At 42.9% G+C, this 20,790-nt stretch overlaps 2 protein-coding genes and 4 pseudogenes across 2 annotated transcripts; 3 read left to right on the top strand and 3 right to left on the bottom strand.

The window, feature by feature from the left end:
- LOC132867726 (histone H2AX-like) overlaps window positions 1-20,790 on the bottom strand; it is a 1,044,434-nt pseudogene that overhangs the window by 117,070 nt on the left and 906,574 nt on the right.
- Window positions 1-20,790, top strand: part of LOC132867717 (uncharacterized) — a 1,045,807-nt pseudogene that overhangs the window by 121,592 nt on the left and 903,425 nt on the right.
- LOC132867735 (histone H1-like) lies at window positions 14,234-14,813 on the top strand (annotated as a pseudogene).
- On the top strand, window positions 15,139-15,686 carry LOC132867756 (histone H2A-like; annotated as a pseudogene).
- Window positions 17,367-17,770, bottom strand: LOC132867818 (histone H2B-like). The gene has a single exon (XM_060900799.1). The coding sequence runs from the start codon at window positions 17,766-17,768 to the stop codon at window positions 17,394-17,396; it is 375 nt and encodes a 124-aa protein (XP_060756782.1). The 5' UTR covers window positions 17,769-17,770; the 3' UTR covers window positions 17,367-17,393.
- On the bottom strand, window positions 18,248-18,565 carry LOC132867793 (histone H4-like). Its single transcript, XM_060900795.1, has one exon. The coding sequence runs from the start codon at window positions 18,557-18,559 to the stop codon at window positions 18,248-18,250; it is 312 nt and encodes a 103-aa protein (XP_060756778.1). The 5' UTR covers window positions 18,560-18,565.

Genomic DNA, 20,790 nt, shown 5'->3' with positions numbered 1-20,790 from the left:
AAAGAGTACAAGGCAGCCTAGGGAGTGATTTGAGTGGAGTGAATGCAAGGCCTGATACAGGCCAATTCTTTGATATACTGTCTTAACCATGATAAGGTGCTATGGTCTTGTTTAAAAATATACTCAGTTGAATAAACTGTACAGTACCTTTGATTATGGACACTCTTCCCAGCAATGAAGCTGCCACTGTCTGGTCCACGCACAGTAAACATCAAGCGAGCCACCCCAACATTCTCTCCCCCTTGATCTGCTCGAACTCTATGCAAAATATTGTCAATAAAACAAAATAAGGTGTGGCAAAGAACAATATCATTTAACAAGCATACAAGGAACTTACAAAGAGCAAATAAAGGACAGCTTCTTTACTGTGATATTGGACTGGTGCAGTGGACATGTGGGAAAGGGAAAATGTGAAAAGGGATATGGGACCTACTGATTAGGGACTTGGTTACACGTATGTGGATATTTTTAAACGCTGATTTTTTTTTACCTGTTTACATAAAAACACGGCATGTGGATAAAAATAAAAACGCCATTGTGACAGGTGTGCTTCAGAAATCTCCACTTAAAACTCCTACTTTAAAAATATCCACTTTAGGGAGCTAAAACTCTGTTTATGTGTAACAAAAGGCCCAAACGGATACGTTTACAAAAATATCCATATACGTGTAAACAGGTCCTACATGAGAGGGGAATGAATATCACAGATGTCAAGCAATTGTGTTTGTATAATGGTAGTGAAATTGAAGGTGATAGGGAACACATACTGTAATAGTCCTCTACCCCTTTTCGGGCAAGCCTGTTTTACTGTATGTTAACTAATAACAGCCAATCATCAGGCTCAGAAATGAATGAAATAATTTAAAGGAAGAGACCACCGTATTTCTATAACGAAATTCATGTAATGGTTGTTAAATGCATCTTGCTGGGTTGAGACAACAAGTCGAGGGTATACAGTCCTGTGATGTTTCACACAATTCCAACCTACTACAAACAACGGCAAGTTTGGATAGCAGCTAGAAGCTAGTTGTGTTACAACTGGATCCCTCAACACTGGAAGTTGTGAAGACCTGGCAAGTTTGCTCTGAGCATTTCACAGAGGAGGACTATAAGGAACCTGGAAAACATCTGAATGACATGGCAACACCGTCAATCCAATGCAATGGCGTGAACGCTCAACATTGTAAGTGTCCAGGGAAAATGTGGAAGAGCTTGGTCATATCTAACGTTAGCCCGAAAAAATGCCACCCACTTTGCTGAGCCTAGCTACATTCTAACAACTTTGGGGGGCGCGTCTAACTGACTGGGGGCACGCACAGAGCTCAGAGAGCTACCTATCAGCCTGTCTCAGTTCAGAGAAGAACACATTTATAGAAATATGGCAGTCTGTTCCTTTAAGGCATGTAGACATGGTCAATAAGATTATCTGAATAGTTGTGCCATGGTTAGTAGTTCCTTGACATAGTGGACCCAAGTGAAATTTCACCTGAGTGGATAGCCGAATTCCTGAACTGCCTCTTGGAAGAAGGCTAGGTTTGTTTCAGACCGATTATTGTCTGCAGCTCTCAGGTACATTATCTGTTGACAAGATAGACGCAAGTTTAGAAAAAAAAAAACGTTCAACCATAGCTTTTGACATAAACAAGCAGGTAAGCAAACACAATGTGTCTCAAATTGCCTTTTTTTGTTTTCAAATTTATGTAAATACATGGCATTAATGTAAATACATGGCAAAGCCAATATTCTGTGACCACACTTGGATTACCATAAAACAGCATGGATGATTGGACTTTTGTGCTGTACTCACCTTACGGGAAAAGCCATCTATGCAGCCAAAGATGATGATATTGTATCTGAGGGAACAACATGAAAAGACATGCAGTAACACTTCGCATTTTTGTAAACCAAGATACATGCTCAAAATAAATAATGTACACACACACACTACAAGATGTTCAGCTTTATGTATTTGAGGATACTGTAGTAGCTAGTAAAAATGTTATTCCAATAATGTTACTTGTTAAACCTAGGATGGTTAAGAACATAATACCATACTTTACTTCATGTTCTGAATTTAATGTTTGTTCTGTCTTTGTCTATGCACAAAACAGTGAGACACGTAATTTTGATTCCTTTGTATAACAATAAAGCTGACTTTCACAATTGACTTAGCTGACTTACTGTATGAGCTTATGATTTGTGTCCATATGCACAAGGTACATAGGGCAGGGAACTGAATAAGTTCTCCTCACAACACACCCCATTTGGGTCATTCTGCATAGTGTCCCTAGACTGTCCACACAATGCATAGCAGCCTTAACACGACTCCATTGGATTCGGTACCCTTGTGCCGCCAGAGTCCCCTTGACCAGCCTGTATCCTGCATGTGGCATTGTCTCCTTTATGGCAGAAACACGCTCATCCAGCTCAGCATCTGTGCAAGTGCTGTACAGTTCTCTGACAGAAATGTTGTACTCAGACATCCTTCTGTACAATGTAGCATGACACAACCCCATCAATCCAGCTATGGTATTCAATGGTAACCCAATGTCTAGAAGGTGCTTCAAATGATCAGGACAAATGGAGATTTTAGGTCGACCAGCTGTACTTCGGCTTTCAAATTGCACTGGTGCTACAGGGTGGTGCTGATGTTCTCTTAGCATCAGGGCATTGACCAATGCCCTCAAATAGTCAGTTATTTCCTGGGACACTGGAATATGGTGGGATATGATGTCCAGGAAAACCATTTCCTGTGTACACACAAACCACAGGTAGTCTTCATCCATGTCTGTTTGCTGAAGAACATGTGTGACCCTGGTCAACAGTCTGTCCAAAACATGCTGTCTCAATAATTCCTACAAAGAAAAATCATACATAAGATGGCATGCATAATCTCTAAAATTAAAGAAAATAATAAACCCCCCAAAAGCATATCCTAAAAGTATTCACTCCCTAATACTCTGTTATTAAACGTACCAGCCCCCTAAGCCCTAAGTAAATGCACCTACTGTATTTATGCATTTGATTTATAATCATGTGTGGGCAATAAAGTATAGAGGAGGTTGGAACATCCCTCTTTTTATATTAAATCCAGAGAGAATAAGCTTTCATACATTAATGGCACTCCAGAGATAGCTTTTAGAAAAGTGAATAGTTTTGGCACCTATGAATCTATGATTACAATGTTTGCTGCATACTGTGGACTGTCTGTTTATTATATAATGCTGTTTTTGTCTCAATCCTGAAAGCTTAAATCTGTCTGAAATCCATAACGCCATCGATCGACTGGAAGCCATTTTCATATACGCAATCTGCATTTGGCTACCTAGACCATACATTTCCACTGTAGCCTACATAAACGTCATTTCATTTGGTTGTTTCATTTGTAGTCGACTAGCCTGCTAGCAATGTGATAGCCTATGTGTGACAACCCTTATGGAATAACTGCAATACACTCTCTTTTTGCATTTGCGTTTTCGTGTTTTTGTGTCAACATATTGTCGGCTATTCAGTAATAGGCTACTGTACTTTTCACTGTACATTTCTTCATAAGGGAAATGAAACAAACACACATTGCCAAAAGTACTAGCGAGTCAGTAGACTACTTGCAAAGTCAGTCTAAAGTACTTAACAATCTCTGACTACTTGATCATGTCAAAATATTCGACTCACCCAGGCATTCATTTCTGTTTCCATTTCATCCTTGAGGTTAACGTGATGTTATTGCTTCCATATTTTGCTCCATTAAAAATGTTCTGGTAGACCTCTGGTAGTACCACAGCCGCCTTGGTAGTACAGTAGTTGTTTGCGGGTAGCCGAACCGGAATGAACTTCGGTAAAGTAGAAACACCGCCCTCTACTGGAGGGGGGTGCAAGCCTCTGGCATGTGGACTGAGACCTTTGCGTATGCGGATCGGATTGGAAAAGTGCGAAATGAATGTCTCAAAATTACGCAAGCAGAAGCAAGGATTCATCCGCGTGTTGGGTGATCTGCAAATGCAGATTCATCACTTCACACAAAGAATGCAGGAGTCACAAATGAAATTTCAGTACAGATGCACATGCAAAACCTGATACATGCGTGCAAATCCCAATTTACAAGTCACGAATTTTGTACTTGCGTTTGCATATTATATCATTCACGTGGATCATGGTGTCTGCGAGTACGGATAATAAAGAAACAAAAATGGATAATAAAGAAACAAAAATCTCTCCATATGGACAGGCCTGAAGAATATCACTAACTACAGGAGACCATCCCCCTACACTGCAATGAACCATCAACTGGCTGAAAAGTTGAATGTGTTCTACTCCAGATTCAACAAATTCACACCTCTCCTCCCCCAGACATTAAAGACCCATTCACACCCCCTGCTATTCTGCCTTCTCTTGCCTCTGACCCCACACCAGCACTCAAGATCTGTGAAGAGGATGTTTGTCAGCTTTTTCACAGACAGAAGATCAGGACAGCACCTGGCCCAGATGGTGTGTCACCCTCCTGTCTGAAGGTCTGTGCTGATCAGCTGGCTCCCATCTTCACCCAGATCTTCAATAGATCCCTGGAGCTGTGTGAAGTCCCCTCATGCTTCAAACGCTCCACAATAATCCCGGTTCCCAAGAAAACCACCATCACAGGACTGAATGACTACAGGCCTGTAGCTCTCACATCTGTAGTCATGAAGTCCTTCGAGAGACTGGTGTTGTCACAACTGAAGGACATCACAGACACCCTGCTGGACCCCCTGCAGTTTGCCTACTGGGCAAACAGGTCAGCAGATGAGGCAATCAATATGGGACTGCACTACATCCTGTAACACCTTGACTCTGCAGGGACATACGCCAGGATTCTGTTCGTGGACTTCAGTTCTGCATTCAACACCATTGTTCCAGACATCCTCCACACCAAGCTCACCCAGCTCACTGTGCCCTCCTCCACCTGTCAGTGGATTACAAACTTCCTGACTGACAGGAAGTGGCAGGTGAGGATGGGGAGCATCATATCCAGCACTCAGACTGTCAGCACTGGCGCCCCCCAAGGGTGTGTGCTCTCCCCACTGCTCTTCTCCCTTTATACCAATGATGCACCTCAAGAGACCCATCTGTTAAACTCCTGAAATTTGCAGACGATACAACGGTCATCGGCCTCATCCGGGATGGTGACGAGTCTGCATACAGACGGGAGGTTGAACGGCTGGTCTGGTGGCGCGGTCAGAACAATCTGGAGATGAACACGCTCAAAACTGTGGAGATGACAGTGGACTTTAGGAGGAGGCCCCCCACTCTGCTGCTCATCACCATCACCAACAACACTGTGACTGCCGTTGAAAGCTTCAGGTTTCTGGGTTCCATAATCTCTCAGGACTTGAAGTGGGAGACAAACACAGTCACTATCATCAAAAAGGCTCAGCAGAGGTTGTACTTTCTGCGCCAGCTCAGGAAGCTCAACCTGCCTAAGGAGCTGCTGACACAATTCTACTCTGCCATCATTCAGTCTGTTCTTTGCTCTTCCATCACTGTTTGGTTTGGATTGGTCACCAAACAGAAGAAGAACAGACTGCAATGGACAATAAGGTCTGCAGAGAAAATTATTGGTGTCAACCTGCCCTCCATCCAAGACTTATACTTGTCCAGAGTCAGGAAATGAGCAAGTAACATCTCTGCGGACCCATCACACCCTGGTCACAATCTGTTTAATCTTCTCCCCTCAGGGAGGCTATATAGAACACTGTATGCAAAAACAACCAGACACAAGAACAGTTTCTTCCCTCAGGCTGTCTTTGTGATGAACAGCTAAAATCCAGATTCATATATCAGTAATATCACTTGCAAAATATCTGCACACTCATACTGTCATTCTGTGCTCACTGTTACTTATATATATATATTTACTTATTTAAATTTACTATTCATCTTTGCACTAGGGGAGGCATGGTGGTGTAGTGGTTAGCGCTGTCACCGCACAGCAAGAAGGTCCGGGTTCGAGCCCCGTGGCCGGTGAGGGCCTTTCTGTGCAGAGTTTGCATGTTGTCCGCGTGGGTTTCCTCCGGGTGCTCCGGTTTCCCCCACAGTCCAAAGACATGCAGGTTAGGTTAACTGGTGACTCTAAATTGACCGTAAGTGTGAATGTGAGTGTGAATGGTTGTCTGTGTCTATGTGTCAGCCCTGTGATGACCTGGCGACTTGTCCAGAGTGTACCCCGCCTTTCGCCCATAGTCAGCTGAGACAGGCTCCAGCTTGCCTGCGACCCTGTAGAACAGGATAAAGCGGCTAGAGATAATGAGATGAGATGTAGTGACATTAAATTGCTTATCTTGGCAATATTTCTGAGATGAAAGAAAGCTATCCGGGTGATTTTATCAATGTGAGTTTTGAATGAAAGACTGGGGTCAATAATTACTCCGAGGTCTTTTACTGCTGCACGTGAAGAAACAGGAAGGCCATCCAGAATCACTGTGGAATCAGAAAACTTACTTCTAGCTGCATGTGGTCTGAGTACAAGTACTTCAGTCTTGTCAGAGTTAAGCAGAAGGAAATTAATAAGTATTGTTTATTGTTTATTTGCACATAAAAGAAACACGTCATTTTGTTAAAACAGAGAAAAAAGAACATGCAGGGGAAGACCAGAAACCTCCAAGGTTTTTCAAGGGTTTTCCCCTATACTATGATTAATTACTGTATGGTCATAACAATTTCTGTGATTATAACATACATACATACATACATACATACATACATACATACATACATACATAAATAAGATCAAACAAAAGAAAAAAGCAAATCATTATCGAAATACAAGAAAATAAGGAAAAACTAATGAACTAACTAACTTATGAGATAATACAATCAAATAACATATCAAATTAAACAGAAGTTAAAGAAAACCAAATACACAATTTAAACTAATAAGTAATAAATCATAAGTACATAGTAGAAAAAGTAAAAAAAAAAAGTAAATACCAAATCTTTACGTATATAAGTAAACATAAAAAACAAGAAAAACAAACAAATCAGGATGTCTATGATGTCATTTTTTTATACATTTTTTGAAAGTGGGTAGGGACAAACAATTTCTCAGGGATTGACTTAAACTGTTCCATATGGAGGGGCCTCTAAACATTATTGTGAATTGCCTTAGATTAGATTTTGTCATTATTGGCCTTAAATTGTTTTGCTGTCTGGTACTATGACTATGGATATCTAAATTGAATTTGAATAAATCCTTGTAATGCTCTGGTAAATAAGAACTTTTATGGATTACTTTATAAATGAAAATGGCTGTTTGAAGTTTGTTTATGTTATATACTGTCAAGACTTTCAGATCGTAAAATAGAGTCACTGAGTTTGCTAAGAAAGAGACATTTGATGCAATTCTCACAAAGCGCTTTTGTAACTGGTACAGTGGTTTGATGGAAGTAGTGTAAGTATTTGCCCAGATAATATTGCAATATGTTAAACAGGAGTATATCAAGCTGTAATACAAAGTCATAAATATTTTACGTGAAAGGCAACTTGCAACTTTTCTTATGATTCCAATATTCTTGCACTCAAAAAAAGGATTCTAGCTGTCTGTAAAATGTACATAAATCTCGCAAGCACTTTCTACCCAATGTTGTCACGTTAGCAAAATGAAAGTGAAAACATCGTGTAAGATTTACTAGGCAGTTATTCCAAAGACTATGTAATGTTGAACGAACTCAAAGCAGTCAAGCAATTACTCCCACTACCCAGAATGCCACGCTCCAGCCTTTCGACTTGACCAGAGGAAGAACAGTTCGCTTGTCAGCAAGGTAACGGCGGGTAAGGAAATCTCTTCCAATAAATCCTTAATCTTCCTCTTATGAAACAAATCAAAACTCTGAGTAAATTTGTAACATGTTAATATCATACTCTTATTTAGCAGCAGCACACGATATGTTCGATGTTTGATGTTATTAATTACCCTACAATGTAGGCTAATTAATAATAAATCCACAGAGGAATTGGCAAACCACGGTTTTCACCTCAGTGACCATTTTCCTATGAATTCAAAGTGAATTGGTGGCATGTCTTCCAGTATTTATATTCGTGTCCTTGGCCAAGCGTAATGAATCGTCATTTGAAAAAAGCTCATTGCTCCCTTGTTACAGGGGTTAGCACGTGCTCTGATGTGCGGGAGTTTCGCTGGCCTGTACGCGCTGTTTTGTGGACAGGGAATGCTATGGGGGCCTTCAGGGAAGTCAGTGGACGGGAGCAGTCCTTTTTCCATCCAATTCTGAAGCGACTTAAGCCCCATGTCGACTTAATTTAAAGCGACACAAGACGCACCAAAACCGTTTTCCATCACGTGTGTCGCATTAACTTTTTAATACGCATCATTTTAAAGCGACTTCATTTTGGATGGAAAAAGGACTTCTGCGCTTTGAAACGAAATATGAATTGAGCCGTCAGCTTCAGCGAGAGCGGTGTTAACTCTACAGCCAGACCATGAAATCTAAGCGGTTTCTGAACGACGAAGTAGCGTGCAGTCTATTCACCTGGCTTATAAATGGGTGTACTTTCTTGAAAGTTGCACACCTTTTACACGTAGGGTCACCTAACCAAGTAAACCATTGAGTGGCCTTTTAAACAATGTTTTAAAAAGGGGGCATTTTGAAATATCATATTGAACCTAAATGTAACTGTAGAACTATGCAACATGTGATAATCTCACCAATTACAGATATTGTGTTTATTGCAGAAGTGTACAACATCTTGCAGTAGCCTACTGTTAATGCTGGCAAAAAGTGCAATCTGAGTTCTGGAGTATTTCAGGGTATGTTTTACTATGCTTCCATTTTAGGTGTGATGAATGCAACATACCTAGATTGTGTGCGATTACAGCACAGTCATAAGCATCTTGCATTCACACAGATCTTTCAAGATATAGAATGCTTTGCATATCCATTTGTGTGTTAATCACCAAGACTATTTCCAAAAGGTGTATTCAGTTGAGAATTGTATCCTTGTTGTGATATTCAAACAGAGACGACGATTTCCTCACAGGCAGTGGCTTTTGGGTTACCTGACAGCATCAGTGAGCTCAGATGAAATCTCTCCTGGAAAATTTCAAGGTATGAACTGTTTTACTGGGCTGCATCTTCCATCTTCCAATATATTAAACCTTTGCATGTAATGAATGTAAAATATGAATAACCACAAGATTTGAGCTGCTGAAATATTCAGAGACAGTCACTGGCAACAACCCTGTTGCATATCCATTTGAGTAGACCAAGACAACTTCTGGAAGTTACATGTCATATTCACTTGCCATTTGTGTCCTTGTGATCTTCAGACAGAGACTGATCTACCTGGCTGGCAGTGGCTTGTGTGGTACCCTTCAGCATCAGTGAGCTCAGGTGAAATCTCTCTCCTGTGATGAATGTTATATGTGTGGCCACTAGGTTTTAACTGTTAAAACATTTGGGTATAGTCACAAGCGACACTCCTTTTGCACACACAGACTGCCCATATCCTTTCAAGATATGGAATGCTTTACATTTCCATTTGAGTAGACTTCATGACTAAGACGACTTCTAGAAGTTACGCTTAATATTCACTTGTCATTTGTGTCCTTGTTATATTCAAGCAGAGACTAATCTACGTTCCTTTCAGTGGCTTGTGTGGAAACCTTCAGTATCAGTGAGCTCAGGTGAAATCTCTCTCCTGCCTCTTTTTTTTTTAAACTCTGCTTTGTTTGACGTCACTCTGAAGTGTAAAGACTGTGACATTGTAAGATCTTTTCTTCTGTAATGCGTTTTGTGTTTTGTGTCTTTGTTGTGTTATTCAAACAGGGGGATCTTCCTGACTGTCAGTGCCTGTGTGTTGCCTAACAAAATCAGTGACCTCGGATGGAATGTGTGGAAGTGTCGTGGACTATTTCAGTGGGTACGAAGTATTTTTAGTGGGCTGCAAAACGCAGCAATGATGTGGTCATTAGTATGTGGAAATGTAAGGAATGCAATATATCTGTAGCCACTAGATTTGAGTTGCTGAAGCATATAAGATTAGAGCACAATCACAGGCAACGTTACGCTTGTATACAAACAGACTGCCCATGTTCTTTTAAAACATGGAACGCTTTACACATACATTTAAGTAGATTTCATCACAAAGACAACTTTCAAGAGTCTAGTGAACTGTCAACATTCAGTTGTCATTTGTGTGCTTGTTGTGATCTACATACAGAGAGGGATTATTTTGTACACATTGGGACTCATCTGAGGAGTAATGAGACTGTTACTTGCATGTTTTCAGATTGCAGTTTTCAAACCAATATATACGCAATATTTCACTCTCACAAGAACCGCAAACACAACCCACACACATTAAAAGATTTCAAGCCTGGCATAGTTAGAACCACTCAATCTTCATGAGAGACATGTGACGTAACTGAAAACGATTTGCAGAATGATGATGATTTTGATGGAAACTCTGAATTTTCTGGTAGCTGTCTGAGTGGACCTAAGAACTTGACTGAAGTAATTCAACAGAAGTTTGCTGGATCATTGCTGAAGTTGGAGCATTTTGCACATGTGGCAGGCACAAAACTTGATGAGTTCTTAGAGCAGCTACATTACTTGCATTCATGTACATTACCACTTTCAGCTGAGGTTCTTGAAGAGCTGTTTCAGAAACATGGCGTTGCAACTGATAAATCTGTCGTACTTGATATAGCTGGTGCTCTGAATGCATCAAACCCTATATTCAAAGCTTTAGACAAAGGCTCCCCCCTAAGCACTTGTTATCTCCGCAACCAGTATTACAAAGACACTTTCAAACTCGTCGAACCCATTGAGTACATTCTTGATTCCTCAAAGAAAAGCAGTTTTCAGTATGTGCCTTTACTTAAGTCTTTACGTCAGCTCTTTGAGAAGAAAAACATTGTGGATAAAGCAGTTGAGAATCATGAAGGACAGAATAGAAACAGGGTGTCTGGTGAACAACATACCTATAGGTCTTCTCAAGATGGTTCATACTTCAAAGAAAATGCTTTCCTATCTGGGAATGAATTGAGAATTTTGGTGAATTTGTATGCTGATGATTTTGAGGTCTGTAATCCTCTGGGCACGTCACGCAGGAAACATAAGCTTTGTGGTATTTATAGCATTCCAGTAGTACGGCGGATCAGTGACTTCATTGTGCGCTTTTGAGTAAAAGCATGAAAAGTACACATGGCAGCCAAAATTTAGCATTTTTTGTGACTCCTCCACATCTAATATTAATCAGCTTTTCAAGATTGATATGTGTACCAATTTTCATGCTATTACTCAAAAGTGCCCAATGAAGTCACTCATCCGCCGTACAACCAAGGATACTAGCAAGTGCCAGACACTTCACTTTGAGAAACGGCCGCTGTCTGCATGCATGTTGTGGGTGTGTGGGTGTGTGCGCGCGCGCGTTGTGGTGTGTGTGTGAGAGAGAGAGAGAGAGAGAGAGAACACTATTTTTTCCAGTGAAAAATAGTACACACAGTTAATAACTGAGCCATACACATGCCTTTAAATATTTCTACTATTAGAGTCAAAGGCTTGGATTGTTTGTTTTGGCTTTTGGAGACACTTGCCCTGTAAACTTGTTACTAGAAGATCTGAGTAATGATGTAGCAATGTGCACTCTCATTCAGACCATACACAGCTCTTGTACACACTAACAGTGTTTTTTTTTTTTTCTGCCTTAAAACACACTTTTAAATGTTGTATTTTAGAAAGGCCTGATGAATGTTACTAAAACCTATCTAGGTGATGTAGAAATGTGCTTGCTCCCTCATACAGGAGGTGGTGTTTGGGCATTCCAGTAATGTTTTACCAAAATCTGTTTGGGTAATAATGCAGAAATGTGTTTTACATGATGTTCATTGTAGTTCATTGTTACTTTCTCCCCATCACTGCAAGCACTGAGCAGATCATTGAGAGGCTCCAACCACTCCACCACTATTAGTTTTCCAGTGCTAAACACTGTCTGCAGGCATGCTGTGTCTGTGTGTGTTTGTGAGAGAAGAGAAATGTACAGACAGACGAGTCATATCCATGCATGCGTCTTTTACAAACATGCATATTTTGTCTTCAAATATTTATAATTTTCATTGTTGTTTGTTTGTTTAGCTGTTTTTTTTTTTTCCCGGAAGAGACAGTTGCCATATCTGTGTGTCGCTTGCATGTCTCCCCAATCACATACATGAACTCTTGTGTACACCAAATGTTTAAGTTTTTATTATTTTATTTATTGCCCTCAAGACACAATTTTAAATGCTGTGCTTTTCTGAATGGCCTGGGGAATGTTCAGAATAAAAGTTCATCTTGAACATCTTGGTTTTGTGGCGTTTTTTTTCTTTTAACCTAGATTTATAGCCTTTTCAATGCAAGCTTAACTGTAATGCTTTGAAAGTAATTGATTAAAACATGGAAAGTATTTCCACATTAATCAATAGCACATTTCCAACATTATGAGCTCTTGTTGGATCAACTTGAGACCATTGGGATAATCAACCCAGAATCAAACCTGTTGGCTGAACATTATGAGATCCTGTTGGATCAACTTGATTGAATCAGGTTTAGATAACCTGACTCAGTAATGTTGGATCAACCCAAATAAGTAAGGTTACATGAACTGAAGGTAATCCTTTTAAACCAACAGAGTTGCCTAACTTAAAAATAAGAAAGGCGATCATGTGGAAATACTTTCCATGACTTTCTTAAGTAAATCCAACACATTTTTTTGAGTGTGTAAATCTGTTTGCAAATATGATCAATATGAAACTTCCATGTGAGTTTTTCAACTATAATGACTCCAAGAAAATGTGTATTAATTACCTGTTTAATGGGTTTGTCATCTATGAATATCTTAGCCATTTCTATACTGTATTTCTTATTTTTTCCTGTAAAGATTATGAAATTTGTTTTATCTATATTGATGGACAACTTATTTGCCTTGAACCAGCGATTTAGCTTGCCTAGTTCATCATTTATCGTTGTTATAAGTGTATCAAAATTTTTATGAGACATGAATAGATTAGTATCGTCTGCAAATAGTAATGTAAAGAGTTTGTCTGATACCAAGGCGAGGTCATTCACATAAATCAAGAACAAAAGAGGAACAAGTATGGATCCTTGAGGGACTCCACATGTTACTGTTTTATGGGATGAGACAAAACTATTACTAAAAACATATTGCTTTCTATCTGACAGATGATCTTTTAACCATTGGAAGGCAAAACCTTTAAAACCATAGGAATTTAGTTTATTGAGTAGTATATTGTGATCTACGGTGTCAAAAGCTTTAGATAAGTCGAGAAAAATTCCGACGGTAAATTTGTTATTTTCCAGCATCCAGTGTCTAATGTCTTTACAGCTACCCAAAGTGATTCGTGTTAGGGTTATAGCTGTGCAAAGTGATTATTTTTAGGGTTATAGCTGCGCAAAGTGATAATTTTTAGGGTTGTAGCTTCACAACATGATTCGTGTTAGGATTATAGCATCAGGAAGGAATTCCACAGTTGGGTTCACATCTCTTTTGATGTCGTCTGAATAGAGCTCCAGGAGTGTGGAATAAAATAACTAAAAGGCTGCAGTAGAGTCTCCACCTGGCCTAGTCTTCCTGTTGGCACATCAGATTCCACCAAATCCAACACCACAACTCGCCCACATAGACACACACCACACACACACCTGACACACATACACACACCCCAAACACCCAGGCGCGCGCACACTCACTCCAAAGCTGTGCTTTCCACAGCACAAAAGCGGCTCCGTTTCCAAAACTGCACACTACACTCGGACAGTGGAAATCCATCAGGGTCATTGACAGGGCTCTCCTTCCTTCCACTCAGCCCAGAGCGCTTACAGCGGCCACGCCGTTTCTCAGCCCGTTTTTACACACGGCATCGCACAAAGCGCGCAGCCCGCCGGCTCGAGCCGCACCGTGCTGTTTTATGGCCACTGCGCGACACGCTCGGTCTGTACCTGGGCCTGCTGGAGCTCGGGAGGAACGAGAAAGCCCGTTCTCGCTAAACGTGTGCTCGATCGCTTTGGATCTTGTCTTCCGAGTCTTATTTTCGCCGAGAAACGCCGTGAGAAAACACAAGTGCGAGTGTGTGACGGAAGCGCGCTCACTCAGCGGCAGCGCGGTTGAGTCTCAAACGTTCTCATGAGCGCTTTTAAGCCCCGCCCCCGGCCTCCGTTTCCCACGCTTCCGCTACTGAGCTCCGAGACAGATGGCAGAAGTCGCTCCCGCCGGCCAAAGCGCCCAAGAAGAAAGCAGCTTCAAAGAGCAAGAAATCAGGCCCGAGCGTCGGCGAGCTCATCATCAAAGCGGTTTCTGCGTCGCAGGAGAGGAGCGGCGTGTCCCTCTCCGCCTTGAAGAAAGCCTTACAGGCCGCCGGATACGATGTGGAGAAGAACAACTCCCGCGTCAAAATCGCCGTCAAGAACCTTGTGAGGAAAACCGTCCTGGTGCAGACCAAAGGGACCGGTGCGTCTGGCTCTTTCAAGCTGAACAAGACGCAGACCGAAGGCAAGAAACCCGCCAAGAAAGCCGCGCCCAAAGCCAGAAAGGCGGCCGCCAAAAAGCCAACCGCCGCTAAGAAGGTAGCGGCCAAGAAACCCGCCGCCAAGAAGTCTTCTAAGAAGGCGAAGAAGCCCCCCGCCGCCAAGAAAGCCACCCCGAAGAAGGCGAAAAAACCGTCGACCCCCCAAAAGGCTGCCAAGAGCGCGAAAAAGACAAAAACTGCCAAGCCCAAAGCCGTAAAGCCCAAAACGGCCAGGGCGAAAAAGGCGGCCCCCAAAAAGAAGTAAACATGTTTGTTTAACTAATGTTTTCTTTCCGTAAACGGCTCTTTTAAGAGCCACCCATGTTTTCGTTGAAAGAGCAGTATTCCATATTCACTCAGGATATCAGATGCTGCTGATTGTTGTGGTGGAGTTGATTCCTGCTTTACAAAACGGTGGCAGGGGGGCGCTGGGAGAACATGAACTGAGTCAGGGCTGATGGAACTAATAACAATTTACATTTCTATTCATCGATATATAAACTTTATAATATATATGCCTATATTCCCTTCTTTCCTTTTTCATATCTCTCTCTCTCTCTCACACACACACACACTCGTGGGATGGTTGTCACGCAGACTGACGCTGGAATTTGACGGCATGTTTGTGATTGGTTTTTCAGCCACAACGATCTTAACCAATCAGAGAAGAGCCGTGTTGTCTTTATCACAGAGGGCACGAGCTGCAGCGCTTTTTATTTCAGAGTTGTTCTTGCAATAGATCTGAGCAGCAGAATGAGCGGAAGAGGAAAGACCGGTAAGGCTCGAGCCAAGGCTAAGAGTCGTTCATCCAGAGCCGGACTCCAGTTTCCCGTGGGCCGTGTTCACAGGCTCCTGCGGAAAGGTAACTATGCCGAGCGTGTCGGCGCCGGCGCTCCAGTTTATTTGGCCGCCGTGCTGGAGTACCTGACTGCTGAGATCCTGGAGTTGGCCGGTAACGCCGCTCGTGACAACAAGAAGACTCGCATCATTCCCCGCCACTTACAGCTCGCTGTGCGCAACGACGAGGAGCTGAACAAACTGCTCGGCGGAGTGACCATCGCTCAGGGTGGTGTGCTGCCGAACATTCAGGCGGTGCTTTTGCCCAAAAAAAAACGAGAAGACCGTCAAGACCAAATAAATTCACCCACTGCTGCGTTCATCAGTCCCTAAAGGCTCTTTTAAGAGCCACCCATCTATGCTCAAAAAGTGCAATTTTTTTAATCCTTTCCCAGGTTTTGGGGTATTTCATAGCTCTAGCATAAAAGGAATTCATAAACAATATAATCAAGTGGTATTAATAAATAATGCATTTTATTTATAACGCATTTTAGCCTTAATAGTGACTAATTAGTAACACTAATAATAACAGTAGTGTGCTGGCTATAAAGGAAAGTTGATGGGTGAAAATAGATTATGACGGCGCTGTCCGTGCGGCGATTGAACCTACAAAACGCGCTAAGCTGCGCTGTTGGCTCTGCGGAGCTGCGCGAGCGGCAATAAATTAGGAACGGGTGTGGCTGTGTTTCAAACTGTGTCGGCGGGCAAAGACGGTCCAATAGCGAATAGGTGACGCAGCGCGTTCTCTCCAATGACAGCCGACCGCGTTCAAGACGCCCAATGAGCGCAGGGCGCTGTTAGAGTTGAAAAAGCCAGCGTCCGCCGGCGCCGTTTATTCTGTTTCTTACCTGTGAAGTGCAGAGCTCTCCGCCATGGCAAGAACCAAGCAGACGGCCCGTAAATCCACTGGTGGCAAGGCGCCCAGGAAGCAGCTCGCCACGAAGGCTGCCCGCAAGAGCGCCCCCGCTACCGGCGGCGTGAAGAAGCCTCACCGTTACAGGCCCGGCACCGTGGCTCTGAGGGAGATCCGCCGTTATCAGAAATCTACTGAGCTGCTCATCCGTAAACTGCCCTTCCAGCGCCTGGTAAGAGAAATCGCTCAGGACTTTAAGACCGATTTGCGCTTCCAGAGCTCGGCTGTCATGGCACTGCAGGAGGCGAGCGAGGCATACTTGGTCGGCCTGTTCGAGGACACTAACTTGTGTGCCATCCACGCCAAGAGAGTGACCATCATGCCCAAGGACATTCAGCTGGCACGCCGTATTCGTGGAGAGCGCGCTTAAACGCGGATTCCGTCTAACGCACACAAAGGCTCTTTTAAGAGCCACCTCACTGTCTCACAGAAACGAGCCCGTCTCCATCCCCTGCACGGAACACCGTTCTGTTTGAGCTCACGGTTAGAGTGGAATCAGAGCAGTGAAACAGAACAGCTGTTAGGACACAGTGGCCAGAGTTCTAGAACTCCTCGCGGTTTGACTGACAGGTTTTTGTCCCCGTCCTTTTAGATATTGTGGTGTCTGAGCGCCGCTTCAGTAATCAGAAGAGAGAAGCAGAAAGTTTTCTCCGCTGCTTGGAAATGAGCAAAGGTAATGTTGTATTTAATAATTGGTCTATATATATCAAGGACAAAACCTTGTGCGTATTTCAATACATTTATCACTTCACACGTTTTGTGTTTTTAACAATGGACATTGTCACAAGTCAGATTTCCATTTATCCAGAGATAAATAAAACATTTTAAATAACAGTGCAGCACCCATATAATTTTTACTGTTATTTTTGCTTTGTAAGTAAAATAGCTCCTTTATTTACTCATTGAGGGAGGTCGGTTTTCCTGATGTGGCAACTTCTCGCTGTATCTCCCGTAAATAAATTTTTATTCAGTTCTGCGTTTATTATAAAACAAGGGAAAAGCACAGAGAGACACGAATTTGCTCTTCTATGAGAAAGTGGGTGGCTCTTAAAAGACCCGTTGGGTTGCTGAAGGCGGCCGCAGCAGCAGCGCGCTTCACTTGGAGCTGGTGTACTTGGTGACGGCCTTTGTGCCCTCGGACACGGCGTGCTTGGCCAGCTCGCCAGGCAGTAAAAGGCGCACAGCAGTCTGGATCTCTCTGGAGGTGATGGTGGAGCGCTTGTTGTAGTGAGCCAGACAAGAGGACTCACCGGCGATACGCTCGAAAATGTCATTGACGAAGGAGTTCATGATGCCCATAGCCTTAGACGAGATGCCGGTGTCGGGATGAACCTGCTTCAAGACCTTGTACACGTAGATAGCGTAGCTCTCCTTCCTGGACTTTCTGCGCTTCTTGCCTCCTTTACCAGCCACCTTGGTCACGGCTTTCTTGGAGCCCTTCTTGGGTGCGCTTTTAGGTGGCTCGGGCATGACGCTGCTCCTCGGCTAAACTGTAAGAGAATGAATAAGGCCCGCCTCGCGGCCGCTCTATTTACAGGTCCGCAGTGTAATTATACACGAGGCAGGAACATATTTTATTGGCCAGAGTTCCAAACCTCCTCATACGGGGCGCCTCCTACCACTCCGCCCACTTCCTTCCCCTCCTCCTCGCTTTGTCTCCCTTCCCGCCATTTTATATCCACAGCACTGATGGGAAAATTATATATCATGTAAAATGCACCCTATTCTTATATTTCAATAACCACCATCTGTTACACACACATTCATATAGAAGCGATTAAATATTCTTTGTGCCTGGTGTTTCATACACTTGGCTTTAAAAAAAAAAACTATAAGCACTTCCCCACCTCCTCCTCGTTTTCTCTCCCTCATGGAGAAAGAGCTCTTTGTGGATGTTTGGGTGGCTCTGAAAAGAGCTGTTGTGTTGGTGCGGTTCAGTGTCGGAGTGTTTAACCGCCGAAGCCGTACAGAGTGCGTCCCTGGCGTTTCAGGGTGTACACCACATCCATAGCAGTGACGGTCTTTCTCTTGGCATGCTCCGTGTAAGTGACAGCATCGCGGATCACGTTCTCCAGGAACACTTTCAGCACACCGCGGGTCTCTTCGTAGATCAGGCCGGAAATGCGCTTCACACCGCTACGGCGAGCCAGACGGCGAATAGCCGGCTTGGTAATTCCCTGGATGTTGTCGCGAAGAACTTTCCGGTGCCGCTTAGTGCCTCCTTTCCCGAGCCCCTTGCCGCCCTTTCCTCTGCCAGACATCGCGCTGCTCTCTCCAAGTCAAGCCGCTCAGTTCATGTCACTGCGCAGCGCCCACAGCCTTTATACACTCTCTACAGGACCGAGTTGAGACCCGGAGTGGGCGGGCCTCAGGCCTAAGAACAACGGTCCCACAGTAAAACACATTCAAAAAGAAACAGAACGCCACAGCTTTTCACTGGCGAGCGCATTCTTCATCCTTTCTGTGCACAGAAACATTATCATTCACATTATTTTTTACGCCGTTTTGATCAGCTGAGCGAACTGCAAACAACTGCCGACAGATCATGGTCTGCTCATGCGCAGTTACTCCCTGTCAACAAACAAACAAACAAACAGCCATCACTGTAATGAGGTTAGTAAAAGCACTCTGTGCAACATTGGCGTTCTCTTTTGAGCCCGTCTGTGGCTTCAAGGCCCGGATTCTAAACTCCTCGGTCCACTACAGCTACAGGTCACAGAACGCAGAACATCACCTTATTACTCAGCCCGGCACTCAGCTCTGATCCACACCGATGTCTGTGTACACTGTTAACAGAGCCGACGCTTCACCACACAAGCACCCTCGAAAAAACGCTGCCTTGTTTTTCTTCCTCCCCCAACCTAAACGCTGAGTCGAGGCTGTGGGGTTATATTCTTGGGTTATTTTAACTCATTCTGAGTTGCTTTCTATAACCCAGCTGCTGGCTTAGTGGTTGAGGACAGTCAGATATGATGCAATCTACCCAGCAGCTGGGTCCATTTAAATCGGTCGTTATAGTATTTGCGCTACATTACAATTAAAAAAAAAAAATCTATTCTTCCAACTGTCCTGTCCAGTATCTTTCAAAATGCACTGGAAAAGGGCTGATTTTGGAGGGCAATAAACAAAGTGGTTTCAGCGGATCAGCAGAGTGGCGATCCACAGGCAGAAGGGAACTGACAGGGAAGGGAATGGACAGTCAATGGGACAAGGAGCCGCAAGCCATAACCAGCTGTTTCTAAGCTCCTTCCCCTGCTGATTTTCAGCGATGATTGTGAATGATCTGATTAATTAACATAAACAAATAATGCTTTGTTTGTGACGACCATGTTGTGTAGTTTTGTGTAGTTTTAAAGGTGTCACCCAGTGGCGATAAAAGTCGCATTATTCTGCACCAGAATGCTTTCGAGATTCGAAATAAATTGACCGTCGATTTTTCAAAAGCTTCCCGAGGTTGTAATCGGTCCTTATTTGGTCATGCCCATCACTTGAAATTTCCCGCGTTCGCAGCGCCCCCTCTCGGTCAATGGAACAGCTGCGTGACATCATACCAGTAACCACTCGGTGCAGTTGCAATGGCGGACACACCAGAAAATAGGAGCGATGCTGAGGAAATTAGCTTTTGATTTTACCGATACAGAAGAAGAAAATGGCCCACAAGTAGAGATTTTGACAGCTGAATGTCCTGGTGGTATCCAGCCTTACAGATTTGAACCTGAGCGCTCATCTTCAGAAGAAAATGAGGACAGTTCTGACGACGACAGAAACGAAGACGAGAATGAAGACCGGCGACTTGAAGACTTGTATTGGTTGGTTTCTCTAACTAATCACTACTTGTGTGTATTTTTAAAGACCATTTTCACTTGAATTAGAATGCTGTGTGATTAATCTATGATTGTGTAATACTGATAGCTGTAGGGGGTGAAAGTATAGCTAGAAAGATTGAATTCTAGCAACTTGACAGCTTGCGATCTCGCGAAATGCAGTGGGCCTTCTGATACAGTAGACCCCTTGATATTCCAGTTTTCATCATTTTCCTTTTATTGCGGTTGATTTTAACTTGATATTCAGTATGTTATAGGCTGGGAGTATTGAGCTTTGTATTGTATTGTTTAGTAAACGTACAATCGTCAGTAATAAGTGATAATTATTAGTTAAAGGCAGCTCTGTGGTATAAATCACTGTAAAATTTGGACACAAGTCCAAATTTGGCCTTTTGGTTTCTATCCTATAGATCTATTTTGCTCTCCCATGATGATCTTAGACCTATTAAAAGCGACATGGGGTGTTGTACATAATATTGCAAGATCATGGAGGTTTAATTGGAGTTTTGTGAAAATGTTTTTAAAAAGCTAGTAAAGGTGGCTTGGGAAGCTGGAAAGCAGACATTATAAACAAACAAAATTTATTTTTAACGCATGTTTTCCAGGTGCAGTTGTGGAAACTGTAGAATTATGACAACTGCACAGGAATGCAGATGTTGTCAGGAATT

The sequence above is a fragment of the Neoarius graeffei genome, chromosome 19 (assembly GCF_027579695.1).
Source record: "Neoarius graeffei isolate fNeoGra1 chromosome 19, fNeoGra1.pri, whole genome shotgun sequence".
NCBI lineage: Eukaryota > Metazoa > Chordata > Actinopteri > Siluriformes > Ariidae > Neoarius > Neoarius graeffei.
This window is presented reverse-complemented; position numbering and strand designations above follow the sequence as displayed.

What these genes read in the sequence shown, in the direction of transcription:
- LOC132867818 (XM_060900799.1), bottom strand. Translation starts at nt 17,768, where the DNA reads ATGCCCGAGCCACCTAAAAGCGCACCCAAGAAGGGCTCCAAGAAAGCC.
- LOC132867793 (XM_060900795.1), bottom strand. Translation starts at nt 18,559, where the DNA reads ATGTCTGGCAGAGGAAAGGGCGGCAAGGGGCTCGGGAAAGGAGGCACT.